This window comes from Sinohyriopsis cumingii, chromosome 15, assembly GCF_028554795.1.
Source record: "Sinohyriopsis cumingii isolate HCF-2022 chromosome 15, ASM2855479v2, whole genome shotgun sequence".
NCBI classification, from domain to species: Eukaryota; Metazoa; Mollusca; class Bivalvia; order Unionida; family Unionidae; genus Sinohyriopsis; species Sinohyriopsis cumingii.
In genome coordinates, this window is record NC_142975.1 from 145,748,788 (window position 1) to 145,766,992 (window position 18,205).

Consider the following 18,205-nt stretch of genomic DNA (forward strand, 5'->3'; position numbering starts at 1 on the left):
TGGCAGAGATGCAGAAAAAGAAAGATGTGGATAATTCATGAGAAAAACTAATGTTTGTAGTTACTGTTCTGCCAAAACATTGAAGGAATCCTCTGCTGGAATCGGTGGAATGGATACACCATGTTTATTCTCATTGGACTTCAAATATTACTGCAATGTAAAGGTGTGTATGCCTCCTAAGAAGATGTATCATGCTTGTATAGAAGCTATTTAGAATCTGAAAAATTGAGGCTAGGAGTCGCGAGTTTTTCTCATTGGTTGGCATCTCTGAATATGGAAAACATTTTAAGTTGCTGTGCAGTTTGTTTTTCTAGACTCCAGTGTCCTAGAGTGAGGGCTATTGCATAGAAATATATGTGAATGGTTCTTTAACTGTGTATCTTGCAATGATGGAATGAGTAGAGATTCATCAAATTTGTTTCTGTTTCTAATGTAGATACCAGTTATTAATAATTAATGAAAGTGTATGTGGCTTGGTGACATTTTTCTCGTTGGCACTTTTATTTAGATATTGTCATAATATGGAAATCTACATCTATATATGGCAGGTTGCAGGTTATACATTTCTAATGATTTCCTAAGATTTGTTGTATTTTTCAGAAGTTGGAAAGTGTCTTTTTTACTTTTGCTAGTTTTCTGCCTAATATTAACATTATTTAGATTAAAGAAAAATCAAATAAAACCGGGCTTAAGTTGCTGTTGCATCATGTTACATACAATCTCCTCAAATATATGCTGCATTGATTTAACAATTAACATCGCATTACTGAAAGTATATTTCAAGTTGTGTGATGCATGTTAATTTGATACCAATGAATATCCTTAATCCTGAATAGCAAGTTCCATTAGCATGTTCTGATGGAATTACCTACTGCTTGTTTGCACAAGCAATAAATCAACCCTTTCAATTTCAAGGGTTCTAAGTTCTTCTTTCAGAGATTCAATGACAACTGCACTGAACCTCAGAAAGAATCAGTTCTGTATGATGTCCTTGCCATGATGGATACAGTTTTTGTGGCTTGTGTACACAACTACTTTCTCACCATAAAATGTTTTTCTTATGACACTTGATTGACATTATGCCCATAACATGCCAAAGTGCAAAATTGATCCATGCGATCATATGAGTATTCTTACAAAAATTCCTGCCGTACCATTATTAGATGTATTCATGCTCAATGGAAACATTGTAGTTCCTTCCTATTGCAGGCAAATCACCTCAATATAGTCTTTTCTTGTATACAGTATTTCTGTCCATCTGACAATTGAAATGGTTGATTGCTATTTTGGGAAGCTTGTAAAACTCGTTAACTTTGGCACATACTTTACAGTTACCTCTCCTGCTCTTTTTGTTCTGTGAATGTTCAGGATGAATGGCATGCAGTTATAAATCTCTTGCATGGACTTGCAAATGGAGATGTTATTGTGATGAGAAACACTAAATGCTGTCATTAAAAGTTGTTAATTGCATCATGTAGCTTTGTTTAAACCATCTTGACAGTGTTGAAAGATCATAATCCAGACAGATTCTTTTATTGAATAATTTATAGGTTGAAAGTGATAAAACAGAAGAATAAGGTTTGTAAATACCATTCAGCTAGTTTATATCTATACAAGGAAAACCAGTTATAATGAGACGGTCAAGGGCCATAGAGTGCCATTTTGTTATGCAAAACATCATGCAATATCAGCAAATCAGTTAAATGCAGAAAATGTTGCATGTATGTCATCAAGGCTGTTCAAGACAAGGGACACTAAAATATTAGCTTTAGTGACACAGTTGCAAACTTAAATTGATACATATTGTATGAAAAATACTCAAAATGATGATTGCATAATTAATATGTAAAATTTGTGCAGGGAACCATGCATTTGTACATGAATAAGAAAATCGTCAAATGAATAGCATTAATAATTCAAGTACATTTGTTAATGTGTTATCATATACAGTGAATCCATAACAAATAATTTAATAACAATAATACATTAGCTGTTATTACTGTGTTTGTGTACCTTTTGCTGGTGCTAGTCCCCAGTTCAAGGACATTGTTCCCTCCAAGAAGTAGTAATTGGAGGTGAACAAAATACATGATCCCTGTCTGATATCCCAATCCACTTCCTTCAACCAGAATATCTTCATATTTTCTTGGACTTGCACATGTCTCATGGGTGATAAACAATTATTCATTTAAATCATTTCTTGGAAGTATTACTCTAAACTGTATCTTTTTTTTTATATTGTATATTGTATATTTTTTTCTACATATTCCATGCTTTATCTTGTCCCTTTTCATTCATTTTGAAGTTTTTGAGTATCTTGCTAAGTGGTGCCTACATTTCAGCTTTCTAATGGTGACTGGCTTTAGGGTAAGTAATTCCTTCCCAATAGTTCAGTTTGTCATTTTATTTATTATATTCCTTTCAGCCTTCAATAATGCTTCAAGGTGAGGTAAATGGGGGCATAAAAAGGACACACCACCTATCCAGTTTGCATGGCTATGCATGGATGGCTGCACATTTTGTTATATGTGGTTTATTGAGGTATAGGACATGGATAGTTGCTATGCCTAGACGGCCAGGAAGTAGGGTCCTCTTTTTTTTTTGGTTTTATTTCTGGAGGATTCCCTCTTTTGCTAGGAGGAATTCATGGCACTTCCCATGTAGAGAAGTCACCCACTTCCACTAGTGGTGAATATCTATTGGCAGGATTGTGTCATCTCCTGTGTGAAAGGAATCCTCAGCACTTCCTCATATAGGGAAGTTGCCTGCCCCCAACATTAGAAAAGTGTGGTCATTGTTTCTGTTCAAGTCGACCTGGATCTAAATCAAGGATATCTCATTTGTTGGAGTAGAGTTACCATAACCAGGGACTTTCCAATAAAATCTACATTATCTGACTGTTAATTGCCCAGTGTTTGGGCATGGGTAATGTGGCGGGTAATGTTCATTATAGGTCCGTCACCAGGTATCAGGTACTTGGTTACAGTCATTGGGAAATCTGCCAAAGTGAGAATCACAGAAGGTCTGTCACCAGGTACTAAACATGGGGTGATGTCCAGAGTGATATTCACCGATTGTTACTGTTCACTGGGTAGCAAGCACTGAACACCAGGCACCGATTACCAGCCACAGAAGTACTGATCACTAGGTATAATGTGTGGTGCTTATCTTCTGTTTTTGGTTTTGGGGTCACTGATATGGAAAAGCCAGTTGTGAAAAATCAAGCGCTCATCACTGGGTGATATACATTAGTCTTTAGACAGGTACCATGATTTGAGCACCGGTTTAGAGAAAGGGGTAGTTGTTTAACCAATATTATTCCGTTTCCATTCAGTTCCTATGCTTAATAGACTTCAAGATTTGAGGACTAGTCTGAGGGAAGGTTGATACCTTTCCTTTCTTGATGTTCTGTCAGTTTGTGAAACTAAAAAACTCCACCAGGCTCACAGGATCATTAACCAGAAAATGTTACTGGTCCTTTTCATAACCAACTGATCATACATTTCATCATACAAAAATACAAAATTTAGTCAATGCCTAACAGCTAATTGTAAGATTATTTATATAATGAAATTTGGAAAATAAAGAAATGCTTAAAAAGATCTATGTCAAATAAATAAAATGTTTATTAAATTCAGCATAACATTCCACTGTTGACTGACCAGGACATTGATGCTGACTGTCCAGCTGATCCATATTCATACATAATTGTTCTGAAAGTTGGAAATCAGAATCTGTTGCTGCTGTTGATGACCACTCTGAATTGTAGTCAGAATAAGAATCTGGGAACCTCAGCAATTGACTTTGCATCAATGATATATCAAAACTTGGCCCACCATCCAAGGATGAGACTGTTATCCAAAAAAAACCCCAAAAAACATGAAATTACGTTTGTGCAAAGAGGAGTTCCAGCAGTGGAATGGATCAAATGGAAATGTGCTCAAGCATTCAGGGAGTGATTATAAACAACCTTTCAGAAACAGCATTGGACCCAGTTTCCAGTATAGGTCTAGTGTTGCACTATAGCTCATAGTCAATGATAACTTCTTGCATGCAAATATGAGTATTTATGAAGACTGCTCCGGTGGCCTAGAGGTTAGAGCGTCCACCTCAGATGTGGGAAGTTGTGAGTTTGATCCCCAGCCGAGTCATACCAAAGACTTACAAAAATGGTACTAACAGCTGCCTCTTTTGGCAGTAAGCATTAAGAGATTAGTGTTAGGACTGGTCGTCTTGGTGCCAGATAATGTGACTGGGTGGGATGTCATGCTACATGTCTGCGACATGATGCCCCAGTGTAGGCATCACTGTAAATTGCCACACTGCAGACATCGTAGCGATATGACTGAAAAATTGTTCAAGCTACGTTAAGAATCCAAATCACACAAATCAGTATTTATGCAGAGTGAAAGCCCCAAATATTGCAAATCTGGTCTTATTACAGGTTTAACATGCATTTTTAGGTGAGTAATGGAAAGTTGTTGTTCTAGGGTTTAACACCATTTTTCAGCACAAGATAGGCTATACATGGTGGCCAGTATAACTGGTGGAGGAAGAACCCTGGAAAACCCAGGGAAGAACCACCGACCCACAAGAAGCTACCAGCAGGCTGTCCCATGTACCAACGTTAGCCGAGCCTTGGACTCGAACCCACACAGACAGGTGAGATGGCAGTGATCCGTAACGGAGAGCACTTTAGACGACTCGGCCACTCGGGGCCCCGGCAGTAATGGAAAGACAATGTGTTGCATTTGATGTGCTTTATCTGCAAAATATGCTTTCATCATATCAATTTGTAGGAATGCATTTGAAACCATATGTAAAATGATTTTCAAAATATTGAATGTTGTATCATGCCAGAAATTGAGTTTTAAATTAATTTGATTATTCTTTTTGTCCAGATTCAAAGCAAAATGCATTGCCAACATGGTTGCTTATGACATGTCAGTTAGCACCAATGGCACTGATGGCAATGGAAAGAAGAAGCATGCTTGCAAAACATGGTGTCCCGAGTAGTTGAGAGAGACCATGACACAAAAAGTTTAAATAAAGGTTTAAAAGACGTATCGAAATATGAATGGTTGGAGCAAAAAGTTGATGGAAATTTAGTTGTTCAGTTTATAAGAAACTGAACGCTAGAGGATTGGCATTTTGTGACCTCTGGAAAAAAGATCTGAATTAAGGTAATAACAGTTGTAAGAGTTTGGAACAACATCTACAAAAGAAGCTGCATATGGAAAAAATTGAAGCTCAGAAGGCAACTGGAAAAAGTGCAATTAATTAGTACAAGAAGAAAGATTTTTTGCCTGAGAGAACCGATCGATGTGGCTCTTTGTCAGAATATGTACACTGCGTGTCGCCAATACAAGCATCAGCTTGAAAGGAAAAAGGCTGTCATTGAGAAGGAAAAGAAACGATTGCACATTGAGCCAAAAAATGTCACTGGTGACAAGGAAGGCTGAAGAAATCTTTGTCAAAGCCGCAAAAAGAGCTTGACTGGCATATCAACAGGTTGTGTCCATTGGAGAAAAAGACAAGTGAATATATGGGATTATTTGTATGTAGTTGAGTTACTTGGGTGTTTATTTTACAGATTTGTTATGAAAAGAGAGAAGTGTAATATGTTTGCTGCAAAAATTGAGAAATTATTGAGACATGTTTTCAGGACTCCCATCCCCCCTTAAAAAAAATTTCAGGTTTTATTTTTTTAGGGAAGACCAAAATCATATCTGAACCTCACTAGACATTACTTCGTCATGGTCAACAAAGACAAGACATCAGTTCTAGTGTTCCTCAGACCTTATGCGGTAACTTGTGCTTGTTCTCCTTGCTTGGAGGTCTGTAACTTTCTCAGAGGGGATCACTCTGATTCTGCCACATTATGGGCAAGAGGAATATTTTGATGTCAACTTGTCTATAGAAGGGAACAGTCTTCATTGAATGATATTTTCACCAGTTGGTAGCAGAGACACTGTCATCTATGGGGAAAGCAAATGTTAGACTTATTCACAATGAGGCTGAACAACATACTACCTCTTTTCAAGTCTCTCCAGTGCCAGACTAAAGAGCATGGAAATTGGATGTTTTCACTTCTAGACCTGTTGGTCTCGGGGGAATTGCCACTAACAAGAAATTGCTGTTGCAGCACAGTAGGTTCCTTGTGCACCACTCTTGTACAATCTTCACCTTCATGCCAGGCTTATATAAAACAATGTATCTACCATGATCAGGTTTACAAGGAAAGTTGGAAATTTGTTTTGTAATTGGTGCTGTAGTAAATACATTGATCCTATTTGCCACTCTATAATTGCAATTGTGGACTTTATTCTCTATTGCTTAGAAGGATGAAATGTTGTTGTTGTATGGTTTAACGCCATTTTTCAGCACAAGATAGGCTATACATGGCAGCCAGTATTAATGGTGGAGGAAAAACCTGGGAAAACCCCGGAAAGAACCACTGATTCATGAGAAGGTACTGGCAAGCTTTCTCACATACCCACATTAACTGAACCTGAGACTCAAACCCATGCAGACAGAGGTGAGATGGCAGTAATCCATAACGGTGAGCGCTTTATGCCACTCAGAGACCCTTAAGGATGAGAATACTTTATCCACCATTGAGGGCAATTGAGTAGCCCTGTCTAATACTATCACCCCAACAAGTTGTCAAGCCATCCTCTGCAGTAGAACATCCTACTGATAACAGTTGTAAATTACTTTGGCAGTTTATTTTATGCCATCGGCCTCCCACCAGGCTTGCACATAGCGTAATAATAGGAGCTAGTGCTTTACAGCAAATAAAATATAGGGTTTTGGGAAGTAAAACTTTAATTATAGTCTAATAGCCTGCGATTTATTGTCCAATGTCCTCCTTCCTCCCCGTTCTGATATCTTTTCTGTCTAGGTCCAGGTTAAAGAAGAATGGTATTCTGATTGTCAGATTTGAACTGATATATTAGACAGGTTGGTTTTTTTATTATTTTTTATTGTAAACTTCCAGTTATGGGGGCCCTGAGTGGCAGAGTGGTCTGAGGCACTCATCTTTATAGATCAATTGCACATCTCATCTCTGTCCACATGATGTTGAGTTTCAACTTGACCAGCATGGGTATGTGAGAAAGCTTGCAAGCGACTTCCCCATCGGTCAGTGGTTCTTCCTCCACCATACACCAGATATGCTGGCTGCCATGTACAGCACATCATGTCTGAAAAATGGCATTAAACCCTTCAAAATCAAATCCAGTTTCTAATTGGAGGATAGAACAATGTCCTTGGTTGGATTGGGGACTAGCTCTGTAGAAAAGGCTTAGCAGCATAATAATAGGCAAGTAAAACAATTCAGTTTTTAGGGAAATATGTACAAAGAAGCTTGAGTATTAATCATTCCATCATAGATCATGATGCATCAGAATGATTGCATATTTTGTTTCAAAAATAATGTAAGGAAAGATGTAACAGTAATTTTTCATAACACAGTAATTTTTCAGTATGTAGATGTATATGCCATTCACTGTAAATAGTACAGTGCAATCTCTAGACCCAGTTGGTGTATCCATTAGTGTTGATAGGTGAAGAGGGATCTCCAATAAATAGTGTAGTATTCTGTAAAAGAGAGATGAAAGAATAAACATATTGAGAACTATGTTCTAAAATATGTTGATAACTATGGCTTTCCACTGCTGCATAGCAATAACTGGGAGTAACATGTTTGATTGTAGCAACAAAAATCACTACCACCACAATATCTTAAATGAGTCTGTTCCAAAGGCAGCTTGAAATTGTGACATTCACTGTAACTGAGAAATGCAGTAAATGCCTTATCTTTGCATAGAACTTTGCATTGAATCACGGTGATATTTACTAACCTGTTTACACCAGTCTTTTGTTGTGTGATTAATAATGATGATTTGGAAGTAAGTAAATTTAGCAGCTTATTCAGCATTGCTTGGTGCTAAATTTTGTATGCCAGTTGATTTGAGTTCGTTTTGTTGGTCTGTTGTATGCTTTGGAGTGAACAACAATACAATTCATTAAAGACAAAGAAAAAGGAGAGCTATTAGCTATATTATTGTTGATTCATTGCAAATTGATTAACAGTAATCTTTCTTTTTTTTTATAAAATAAAAAGCTGGTATATTTGAGAAAGGAAATCTGACAGAAAGGCTGAGAAAAATGTCCACTGATATTCTATTGACAGATTTGCAAGGAACATTAACAAATATAAACTTTTAACATCCATATTGATATAAAGAAAGGCAGTCTTATTTCTTCAAGAATGCAATACATGTCATGAGATTAACAAATAAAACACCTGTTTATTATTACAATAGAGATTTTGTAGCTATCCAGAAATTTGTTGGAAGAAGTTGATAAAGCTGTAAAAAATCTGGAACTGCTCCATGATGTGTTCTATCTGAATCAGAGCATGTTAAACTGGGTTTTCCTGTTTAGGGAATATAACTGATGTCTGGATAATGTCTTTCTCATTGTACCTTTATGTTCTTGTCTTGTAATAGATTTTATACATGTGCCTGTCTGCTTCATCTTTATTTCTGTGTGCATCCTTGCCTGAGTTTTCTTTCTCTTCTCTTCAATCCAGGTCCCAATGTGAACAGTAGTGTGCCGGTGTCAAGCTCCCCAGTCCTGACGCCCAGTATGTCACCACTTCCTAATAGCTCGACAGCTGCGGCACAGTCTTAGGTCTCTTTGCCTGTATTCCTCATCCTTCTCCTCCTCTGCTTCACTAAAAACTCCTCCAATATCCACATCTACCATTCAGTTCTACTTTTGGATCTGCCAGTTTGTTACCACCATCATCTGTGTATGGTTGTTCTTCACTGCATGGAATGGACCACTGCTTGCAGATGACTGATACTGCTACATCGACGAGGCAGCTGTATTTTTATGATGCCTCACCACCATGCCATCACTGACTGCAAATTCTCTCCTCAATTATTCTGGCTGCTTGCAACCTAGTAATTTAACAATCATGCACAGGCCTTGTAGATACAGAGGAAATGTAATCACATGATCTTTGAATTAGTTCTCAGGAAATTTTTCTAGGGTCTGAGAGTCAATGGGTCTTTTGGTAACTTATTCGGGAAGGTTAAAGATGAGCAGATTGGGAATTTAGATAAATAGGATGAAGTTTTTCATGTTTCAATTCTGCATGAATGTGTACAATATCTAATTGTAATGGAGGATCATTATTAAGTCTTGGAGACCCTAGGAAAAATCTTGGGTATTTCTTGCTGTAAGTATTAAGAAATAGAGGAATGATGCTCTAAATTAATGAAGAATAGACACAATTGAATTTCGTAGCCTGTTTTGAATCCTTCATATTTTCAGTGTGTAATATGGATTTTATGTTCATTAGTGTCTAGTAATGACAGTGCGTGAGATTAAATTATTTTATTAACCTCATCAGAATGCATCCCTTGTAAAACTAAATTTGTGTCTGTCAAGTTGACTTGTAAACTTTATTATTAATAGTCTAAGTTAACCAAATATAGAGAACACTAACTCGGAGATGGCTTCTTTCTCCAAGTCCAAGTACTTAAAAATATTCATGTCTGTCGAGCCTGCATTGATGAAAGATCAACATAATGATCACATTGGCATTAGAGTGCATGTCCATCTGTCTGTCCTTGCCCTAGATTAAGCTCAATATTAAAGTTTTCTAGTGGAAGCTGAGTGTTGGAAGATTTTTTACTTTCTAACCAAATACTAGGCCACCACAACAGAAAGGAATCTCTTATTATTTCTTTGAACAACTCTTGAGTCCTTGATCTTTGTTTTTATATGATCCACAGATCCATATGATCGTTTGGAAATCTAAAGTCACAGATCCCCAAGTCTATATGATTATTTATAATAGCAGTGGCACCTATTTATATAGAAGCTATCACATGAAAGCTCATTTCAGATGAAATTTATGCAATGAGTTTAATAATTTCTTTCTTTTTCGAGTCTTGGTGAATAAAAAGATCAACAATTTTTTCCCCCCAGTTTAATGAATTTCATTTGAAATGAGGCAAAATGTAAGTTTATATTCATCATGTGACAAACTGCAGAATGATTTAGTGAAATGTCAAGTTAGCATGGTGAAATGAATTGAGGACATTTTGATGCCATGTACATGATCCCTTTGCCTTATTTGACATTGCATGAAATTTTGTAACATCATGAAACATTGTTATAGGTATGTAATGTGGAAAATAAACATACTTATTAACTAAAGTAATAGAATAGTTTTGAAACAAAATAAGATCCTATCTTCTAAGATATGCAAAAATTTCTAGTACAAGTGAAATAATTCAATAAATGCATTTCTGCCTTTTTCAGTAAATTTTAGAATAATTTTATAATGAACTGGTTCCTTTGTTTTAAGCAGGGTCAACTGTGTTTGATCTGTGACTTTCTAAGAGGTGTAAGTTGGATAGCAGAAGAGGGGGCATCTAGGTGATATTGCTTTTAAAGTAAGATCAGTTGACAGTAATACTGTGAATTTATCTATTTTGATCTAATTTCTGCAAAGGAAATCTTGATGGAAAAGCTCAAGATTAGACTTTTACCTGTGGAACAAACAGATGAATTTTAAGTTGAGTTGACTGCAGACATCATGGGCCCAGATCTGCTATCAGGGCTGATGTTGTTTGTTTCACTGATTACTCCAAACAGACTGCATAGACCCAGATCTGCCAGCAACTACAAACTGAACAGACCCAAATCTACATCACATAATGTTCAGTTTGTAATTGGACTCCACATATAAGCAAGTATGTACAGTATATGCTGTAACATTTCACAAGTTTAAAGTCTGGGGAAAGTGTACATTTGTGGCATTTTCTCACAGGTACACACATTTTATGATTACATTAGTGTTTTAACACGACCTGTTTGTAACAAACCACTTATAAAATTTGGGAAATTTCATGTTTTTATTTCTTGTGTGTTCATACTTTACAAGTAATTCAGCTGAAATCTTGTTCCATTTCTCACATGTAAATTGAGTATATGATTCTCTGACCCTTTTCTCCAATGTCTGTTTAAAATTTAACTCAAAGAAATTAAGCTTGACAAGTGTATACATATCTGTGTTGTTCTGTTTATGCAAGAAGTGCTAGATTTCTTATGTTAAAAGAAAATGTTTACAATATTAGGTGAAGGAAAATCTACACAGTTGAAATGTTAAATTGGATGCTCACCAGAATTTTTTTTGTATGAAGAAAATTTTGTGCTGTATCCATGAAAACTGTTTTTAAGAATACTTGTTTTCATACGAGGTAAAGTTGTAAAATTTGCATTTAAATCAGCATAACATGCTGTCCCGTGAGATGAGCCATATCTTTGTATTGAAGGCAGCTTTTCCTATTTTTAAAACTTTTTATGTATGTATCTAAATTGGATCATAGAAAAAAATAAACTAAGAATTTTTCATGACTTTAATTCTGTACTTTGATGTTTCTGATGACAAGTAAGTTTGTGTGAATCTGACAAACATAATTAGTATAGGAAATATTCACAAAAACTTTCTGTGTTTGAAGAAGTACCGTATACCTGTTACAAGCACTGAAATATTTAAGAACATAACTTTCATTATGATACAGCCATTTTGTCTAAATACTAATTGGTGATATGACTATAATTTACATTAATGTACGTATCTGCTTCAGGTATATACTCTACTGTCTAGATAAACAAATCATTAGAAATTGTTGTTTCTCTACAGATTTAGAGACCTCATTCACATTGTTTTGATAGTAAAATAAACTCTTATAAAATAGTTCATGTTTTATGTTCTTCTTGCATGTATTTTAAGGATTTTTGTTCTATATTTGTGATTAGAGATACGGTTGTTCATTTGTGAACTTGCTAGATTTAAAAGAAGGGGGGAAAAATAAAAATGCATAGGTTTAAAAGAAGGGGGAAACATTTTAAGAATGTTCTTAATTTAAAGAAAGGTATGAATGCTCAGATTCAATGATGGAAGTAAAGAATGCTCAGATTTAAAGAAGGAAGAAAAGTAACAATGCTCAGATTTAAAGAAGGGAAAGATGCTAGGAATGTTCAGATTTAATGAAAGGAAAAATGCTAAGGATGCTCAGATTTAAAGAAAAAAAAATGCTAAGCATGCTCAGATTGAAAGGGAAAAAGGCTAAGCATGCTCAGATTTAAAAGGAAAAAGGCTAAGCATGCGCAGATTTAAAGAAGGGAAAAATGCTAAGCATGCTCAGATTTAAAGAAGGGAAAATGCTAAGCATGCTCAGATTTAAAGAAGGGGAAAATGCTAAGCATGCTCAGATTTAAAGAAGGGAAAATGCTATGCATGCGCAGATTTAAAGAAGGGAAAATGCTAAGCATGCTCAGAGTTAAAGAAGAGAAAATGCTAAGCATGGTCAGATTTAAAGAAGGGAAAATGCTAAGCATGCTCACATTTAAAGAAAGGAAGATGCTAAGCATGCTCAGATTTAAAGAAAGGGATATATACTAAGTCTGCTCAGATTTAAAGAAGGAAAACATTAGAATGCACAGATTTAAAGAAAGGGGAAATTAAGTAAGAAAACAACCTGTTTAAGATTTCTGGATGAACCATAAATGATAGGATACAAATGTGTTACATAGTTTACAGTTCCTGCAGGTATCAGCAGATATATTGGGCATGATTTTAGCAACTAGATTGGGCTGTTCAGGTAATCATAAAGTTAAATGAAGATTTTTCTCCTGACATGTCCAGGGGACAATATTGTAAATATCTATGCTCCTCACCACGCCTGCTTCTGCATGGGGAAGACCTTGATTTGGTACTGTCCATCTGGAGGAACTTGTTAACTAGATTGCACAACTACTCACAGCTGACATGAAATTTGGATAGCTATTTGTATTGAAAATGTGGATGACCTTGTTAGATTTTTAGGCCATTAGTACAGTTCTTAAATTTTGGCACAGTTTAAAAACTTTTAATTTGACTTTTCTTCATAAAAGCACACTTTAGCAAAAAGCCACTTCATATAGACAAATGAAATTTGATATGTTTGTCTGTGCACTTGTAGATGACCTGATAAGATTTTCATGCAATTGTTACAATATTTGTTTTCTTTCGAACTTTTGGAATTTGTTGCAGTTGGACATTTTGGTCTGCATGTCTGTAGTGGGGTAATGCCCGTTTCACAAAATCCAGGTTAACATGGGATTGGATTGTCATTGCATTAAGTTTTCTAAGTTATAATTTTCTAAAATTGTATTAAAGTAGGGAATGGGCTTATTACGAAGTATGGGCTTGTGATGAATTTGATTTTACCTTTATCTACTCATTTATAAGTTGATTCCAACTTCAGGACGCACAGATCCAGATCTGCCATCACATGCTGCTGTGGCAGATCTGGGTCTTGACGATTTGTTAGAATTAATAAGTGGAACAATCAACATAGACCCTGAACTGCAGATGCATGTGATAGCAGATCAGTCACTGTTGCTTGCACTTTGACTTGTACATGAGTGTAAATGGTATCTCTTTAATTAAATGCTGCAATTAGTTGTGTGTTTGAAAGCTCTAAGCTGATTTAATTGACCCAGTTTCCCATTTGCTGGTCGGGAAAAATCCGGAAGTGGTTATTAACATAAGCTACTATGCAGTCACATTTTCTTTTGAAACTGGCTCCCATTTCCATGAATTTTGCCATCATAAGAGTAAGTACATGTACAGTTTTGTAACAGTATATGAATAACAAGCATCTTTGTAACATTTCTTTCCCTTGATGTGTAGCAGTTCATTCCCTTCACATGCAAAACAATATTTAGATAAGACTAGGGACTTTTAATATTATTGTGCTTACTATTCTTGCCACATAATTTGAATTTATAGCTTTTGACTAAGTTACATTTTGAATTTCATTTACTAAATTATATAGTGAATTTTTCAAGATCTAATAATCAGTACAATATGGGGAAATTTTTTTGAATATGGAATTTGTTTCCATTATTCATCATATTTAGTCCCCAATTTTTAGAGCAACTTTGACTAAGAGTTGTCAGTTCTCACTGGATCATGTGATTGTTTTGTATATTTTGAATGTCATTCTGTTGTTCTGCTTTTCATTGTTTTTCTGTACATAATATCATGTAACAGGATTGTTCTGTAAAGTATTTGAGGTAGCATCTTTTTGAAGTGATCTGGAAATGCAGACTGTTTCTTCTTTTCAAGCTGCTTTTCTTCAGGGTAATTTATTTCATGCTCTAAACCTAATAGAAATGCAGAACAAAATCTTGTTAAAGCATTCTTGGTAATTTATTATAAGGTAACACAATTCGGTGGGGAAAAACATGACAGTCCATTCCAGCATGTTATTTGATTTTAAAGAAGTATGTTTTCGTGAACAATGAAACTTCTTAAAATCAGCCTTTCTCTAAACCAATTTCCTTTAGAGACAGGCCACATGATTTGGACCCAATCTGACCATTCTGGTACCAATGCAACCTCTTAAATTGGGTCATCTTTATAAATAGTCAAAATTTTGTTGTTGAAACTGCATCAGATTATGGGAAGTTTTATGTATATTTAAGAGTGTCATCATAAAAATCAATAACGCTAGTGTTTGAAGTATTCATATTCAGCTTGTTTATTATTTGGAAGTATAGCCAGAAAAAAATATGAGGCTAAACATAAACAAATTAAAATATTTGTACATGTTTATTCATGGTACATTTTTGCCAAGCAGATTTGGATTCGTTGTGATTTGGTTGCAGGTCAATATTGATGCTGTTGCTTATGATTTCCAGCAAACTGCATGTACCCTGATCTTTTGAACAGCAGGCTCTGACCTGTCAAACACCATAGACCCCGATTTAATACTAATACAGCATAGGCCCTGATAGGTCTGACAGCATAAATCCTGATCTACTGAACATCAGGCTGTGACCTATAAACAGCATAAACTCTGATTTAACATGAATACAGCATAGGCCCTAATATATCTGACCATAAATTCTGATATACTGAGTAGTATAGACTTTGATCTGTCAAATAGCATATACCCTGATCTGTCAAGCAGAATAGACCCTGTTCTGTTGATTATTTTACAGCATAGATCTGTTGACAGATTTATTCAGTGGCAGGTTTGGTCTACTTTGTTTGCAGTTGGTTTGCATTATACATAAATAAACATTCATTATATGTTGATAGTGATAAGTTTTTATATGGAGATTAATGACCATGGATGGCATGCACAGCCTGTGCAATTTGGATTTGATTTCCATTAAAAGAATTGGTTCATTTTTTCTTGGATTGGTGATCTGGATATTCTATAAGATGATAAACATGTAGTTCTTCACAAATCTTCTTGTTAGTCTACTTCCACTAGCAAAAGTAAGAGGTTTATTGATATTGCAGTCTGGTCTACCATATCATAGTAAAACTGAGCCAGTCTGATCTACCATAGCATAATACTACTGTGGGCCAGTCTGATATAAATCTTACTTGCTGTTGACTTTCTGGCTATAATTTACATATGTAAACATTTTCTTTTACTGCATTAAATTACTGGGTTATTGTTAGTGAGGAAAGGCAAAGGGTTTAATATTCAGATTTGTCTCTGGTCAGTTTTGCCACTATGAAATGGTTATCTTGGTTATAATGAAAAGAAAATGGATTTATGTTGAGAATTCATCTGAATGATGATTTAGGCCAAACCATATTTCTAGTCTCGTACACTAAAATACCTGAGGTTTTTGTTTACAGGTTGCATATGCCATTTATATTTGCTTATTTAACTTTAAGCAAAATAGATCCTGATATACCATCACTGAATGTGCTGGCTTATGGTCTAAATGTTAAGTTCTGCTGGTCATGCATAACAAATTATGTATACCCATATCTATTGGTGCATTATGAGATGGCAGGTCTGGGTCTGTGCAGTTTTGCAGTTGAACTTGTCAGCAAGCATATATGGCATGCATGTGCTTTGAGCATACAACTTCTTTTAGTTTCTAGTCTAGATTTACACCAACATCAATTGATTATGAACACTTGACAGCTTGTACATTATTTGGAGTGATCATTTATCCTGTTAAAATTTTGACCTCTCTTCTCTCTATCCATTGTATTCAATAATACAAAATTTGCCCTGTGTGGTAGCAGTTTCTGTCAGATCATCTGTTGAATTCGAATTTGAACTTCTAATGCATGCATTAAGGCTGTGCAGCCATGATTTTGCAGCATTTTAGTTTGTTCTCTGCCATGGTCAATAACGTTAAAAAAAATTAACAAGTGGCACCTAACTTGTTGATATATTATTGGTGCATTCGGAAAGATATCGTATGATTAAATGTCAAGCATGAAAAACACATTTTGTTGTCCACACAACAGTACTGTGGCTTTTCAAGAACACTTATGAAAAATATTTGTTCATTTTTTTGTTGTTGTTGTATTGATATGCCATGTGATAAAGTAAATTAAGATGATCATGTTATAATTTGTAGCAGTCTATGATTGTGTTGAAAGAGATAAGCTCCTTTTGCCGGGTATATTATTTATTGCACATCATCATATTTAATAGCCTCTTCAGAGCACAGTATACACATCATGTCACAGTGTGAGATACATGCAGCTGTTGAAACTGTGACATGCCATTAACACTGACCATAGTCATGAAAATACTGGAAAGTCTAATGAAAGGCCATTCTCAATACAGCATAAATATCCCAGTATCATGGAAACAAAATTGAAAAGTGTTTACTATCATTGTTGGAACCACAACCTTGCATGGTGAGGCAACAATGTCACTGAGGGACAAGACTACCTTCTAGTTATGTGATAATAGAATTTCAGGTGCTTACTGGACCTTTATTGTGTGAAATCGTTTGAAAAATAATGTACCATATATACTACCTTATAAGCTGAGTCAAACTGCAAATAACAAAGAACCTTATCTGCAGTGTAATTATGTGACCACATATAATGGTCTCTTTTGTTTGTTGTACTGATTACTCCTAACAGATTACTCAGACCCAGATCTACCAGCACATTATGCAGATGTAGATCTTGATCTGTGCAGTTTGCATTTGGACTCGCCTTATAAGCGAGTAAATACGGTTTATCTGACACTAATAATAGTAATTTGGTATACTGGTTTAATGAACAACATGTAAGTTCTTCTATGTAGGCTATAGAAGATGAGAAATGGAATTTTATAGTATATAAAAGATAAACAGTATGTTTTTATGACAAAACCAAACCAAGCCGAAGCTACATGTATTTTGTTGATAGATACATTCTTTTTCCTGTGAATACTCTTTTATTTATATTGATCCATGAACAAAGAAACAACTAATTTCATTATTTGGTATCTTGCTACCTGAAGATGTGAGAATATTTGGAATATTGAGATCAGACTGTATTGCTCAGTTTTCAGGATCTATACACATTTTATAGATTGACAAGCAAGCACACTGTCTATTATATAAAAACTGCGATAAAAATGGTAAATAAAGTCATCTTAAACATGCAGTCCTATGTATCACACCATGCAAGTCAACGCGATTGATGCCCATAATATATTTAGCGTTGTAAATATTTTTAGCTGCCATTGTCATTGCAGTGAAGAAGCCATTACAGATAGCTGTAAGAAGAGTGCGTTGTACTGAGATTTTTAACCTTGTTTTGTAGGATTTTCTTTTTTCTTGTCATATGTTTAAACTACTTTTGTATTTGCCTCATTACTTGTGTATATCAGATAGCCAGCTGCGAACATTCAATTCCCAGATTTCCTAACATGCCAGCAAAATTGGTTCTGCTTTTCTTATTTTATTTTTTCTTTGGAGCAAATGGTGTTGTTTGTGATTTGCTGGTACTGTAAAGCTGATTTGAATATAAGCTGTTTGCAACTGGGTGCATATTATACACTGGTATACATTAAACATAAGACTTGGCATGCAAGTATTATTTTTGCATTTTGATCAGGAGAATAATTCTAAACTGATTTGCTAATTACTTTATTCCTATCATACTTTGATTAACATGATTTTAGCTCACTGCCATGATATAGCTGAGAACTATTGTGCTACCACTGAATTGGTATCTGCACATAAAGAAACATGTGCCTGTGTCACTGAATGCCAATGAGTTAGTCTTCGAAGGTCGTAGCCAACATTTTGTGGAATGAGTTTCATAGCACCTACACCTAATGGAAGATGGCTAACATTATGCATG

General features: G+C 35.3%; 1 protein-coding gene across 2 annotated transcripts in view; it reads left to right on the top strand.

Annotated features, from left to right (window-relative positions):
- The window catches only part of LOC149782999 (casein kinase II subunit alpha), a 79,162-nt gene extending 67,377 nt beyond the window's left edge, over positions 1 to 11,785 (top strand). For both annotated transcript variants that reach the window (XM_089934561.1, XM_089934562.1), the window contains one exon: positions 8,600 to 11,785. In XM_089934561.1, the coding sequence (XP_089790687.1) occupies positions 8,600 to 8,700 (101 nt within the window). In that variant the 3' untranslated portion in view covers positions 8,701 to 11,785. The remainder of the gene's footprint in view (positions 1 to 8,599) is intronic.
- Positions 11,786 to 18,205: the final 6,420 nt, after the last annotated feature.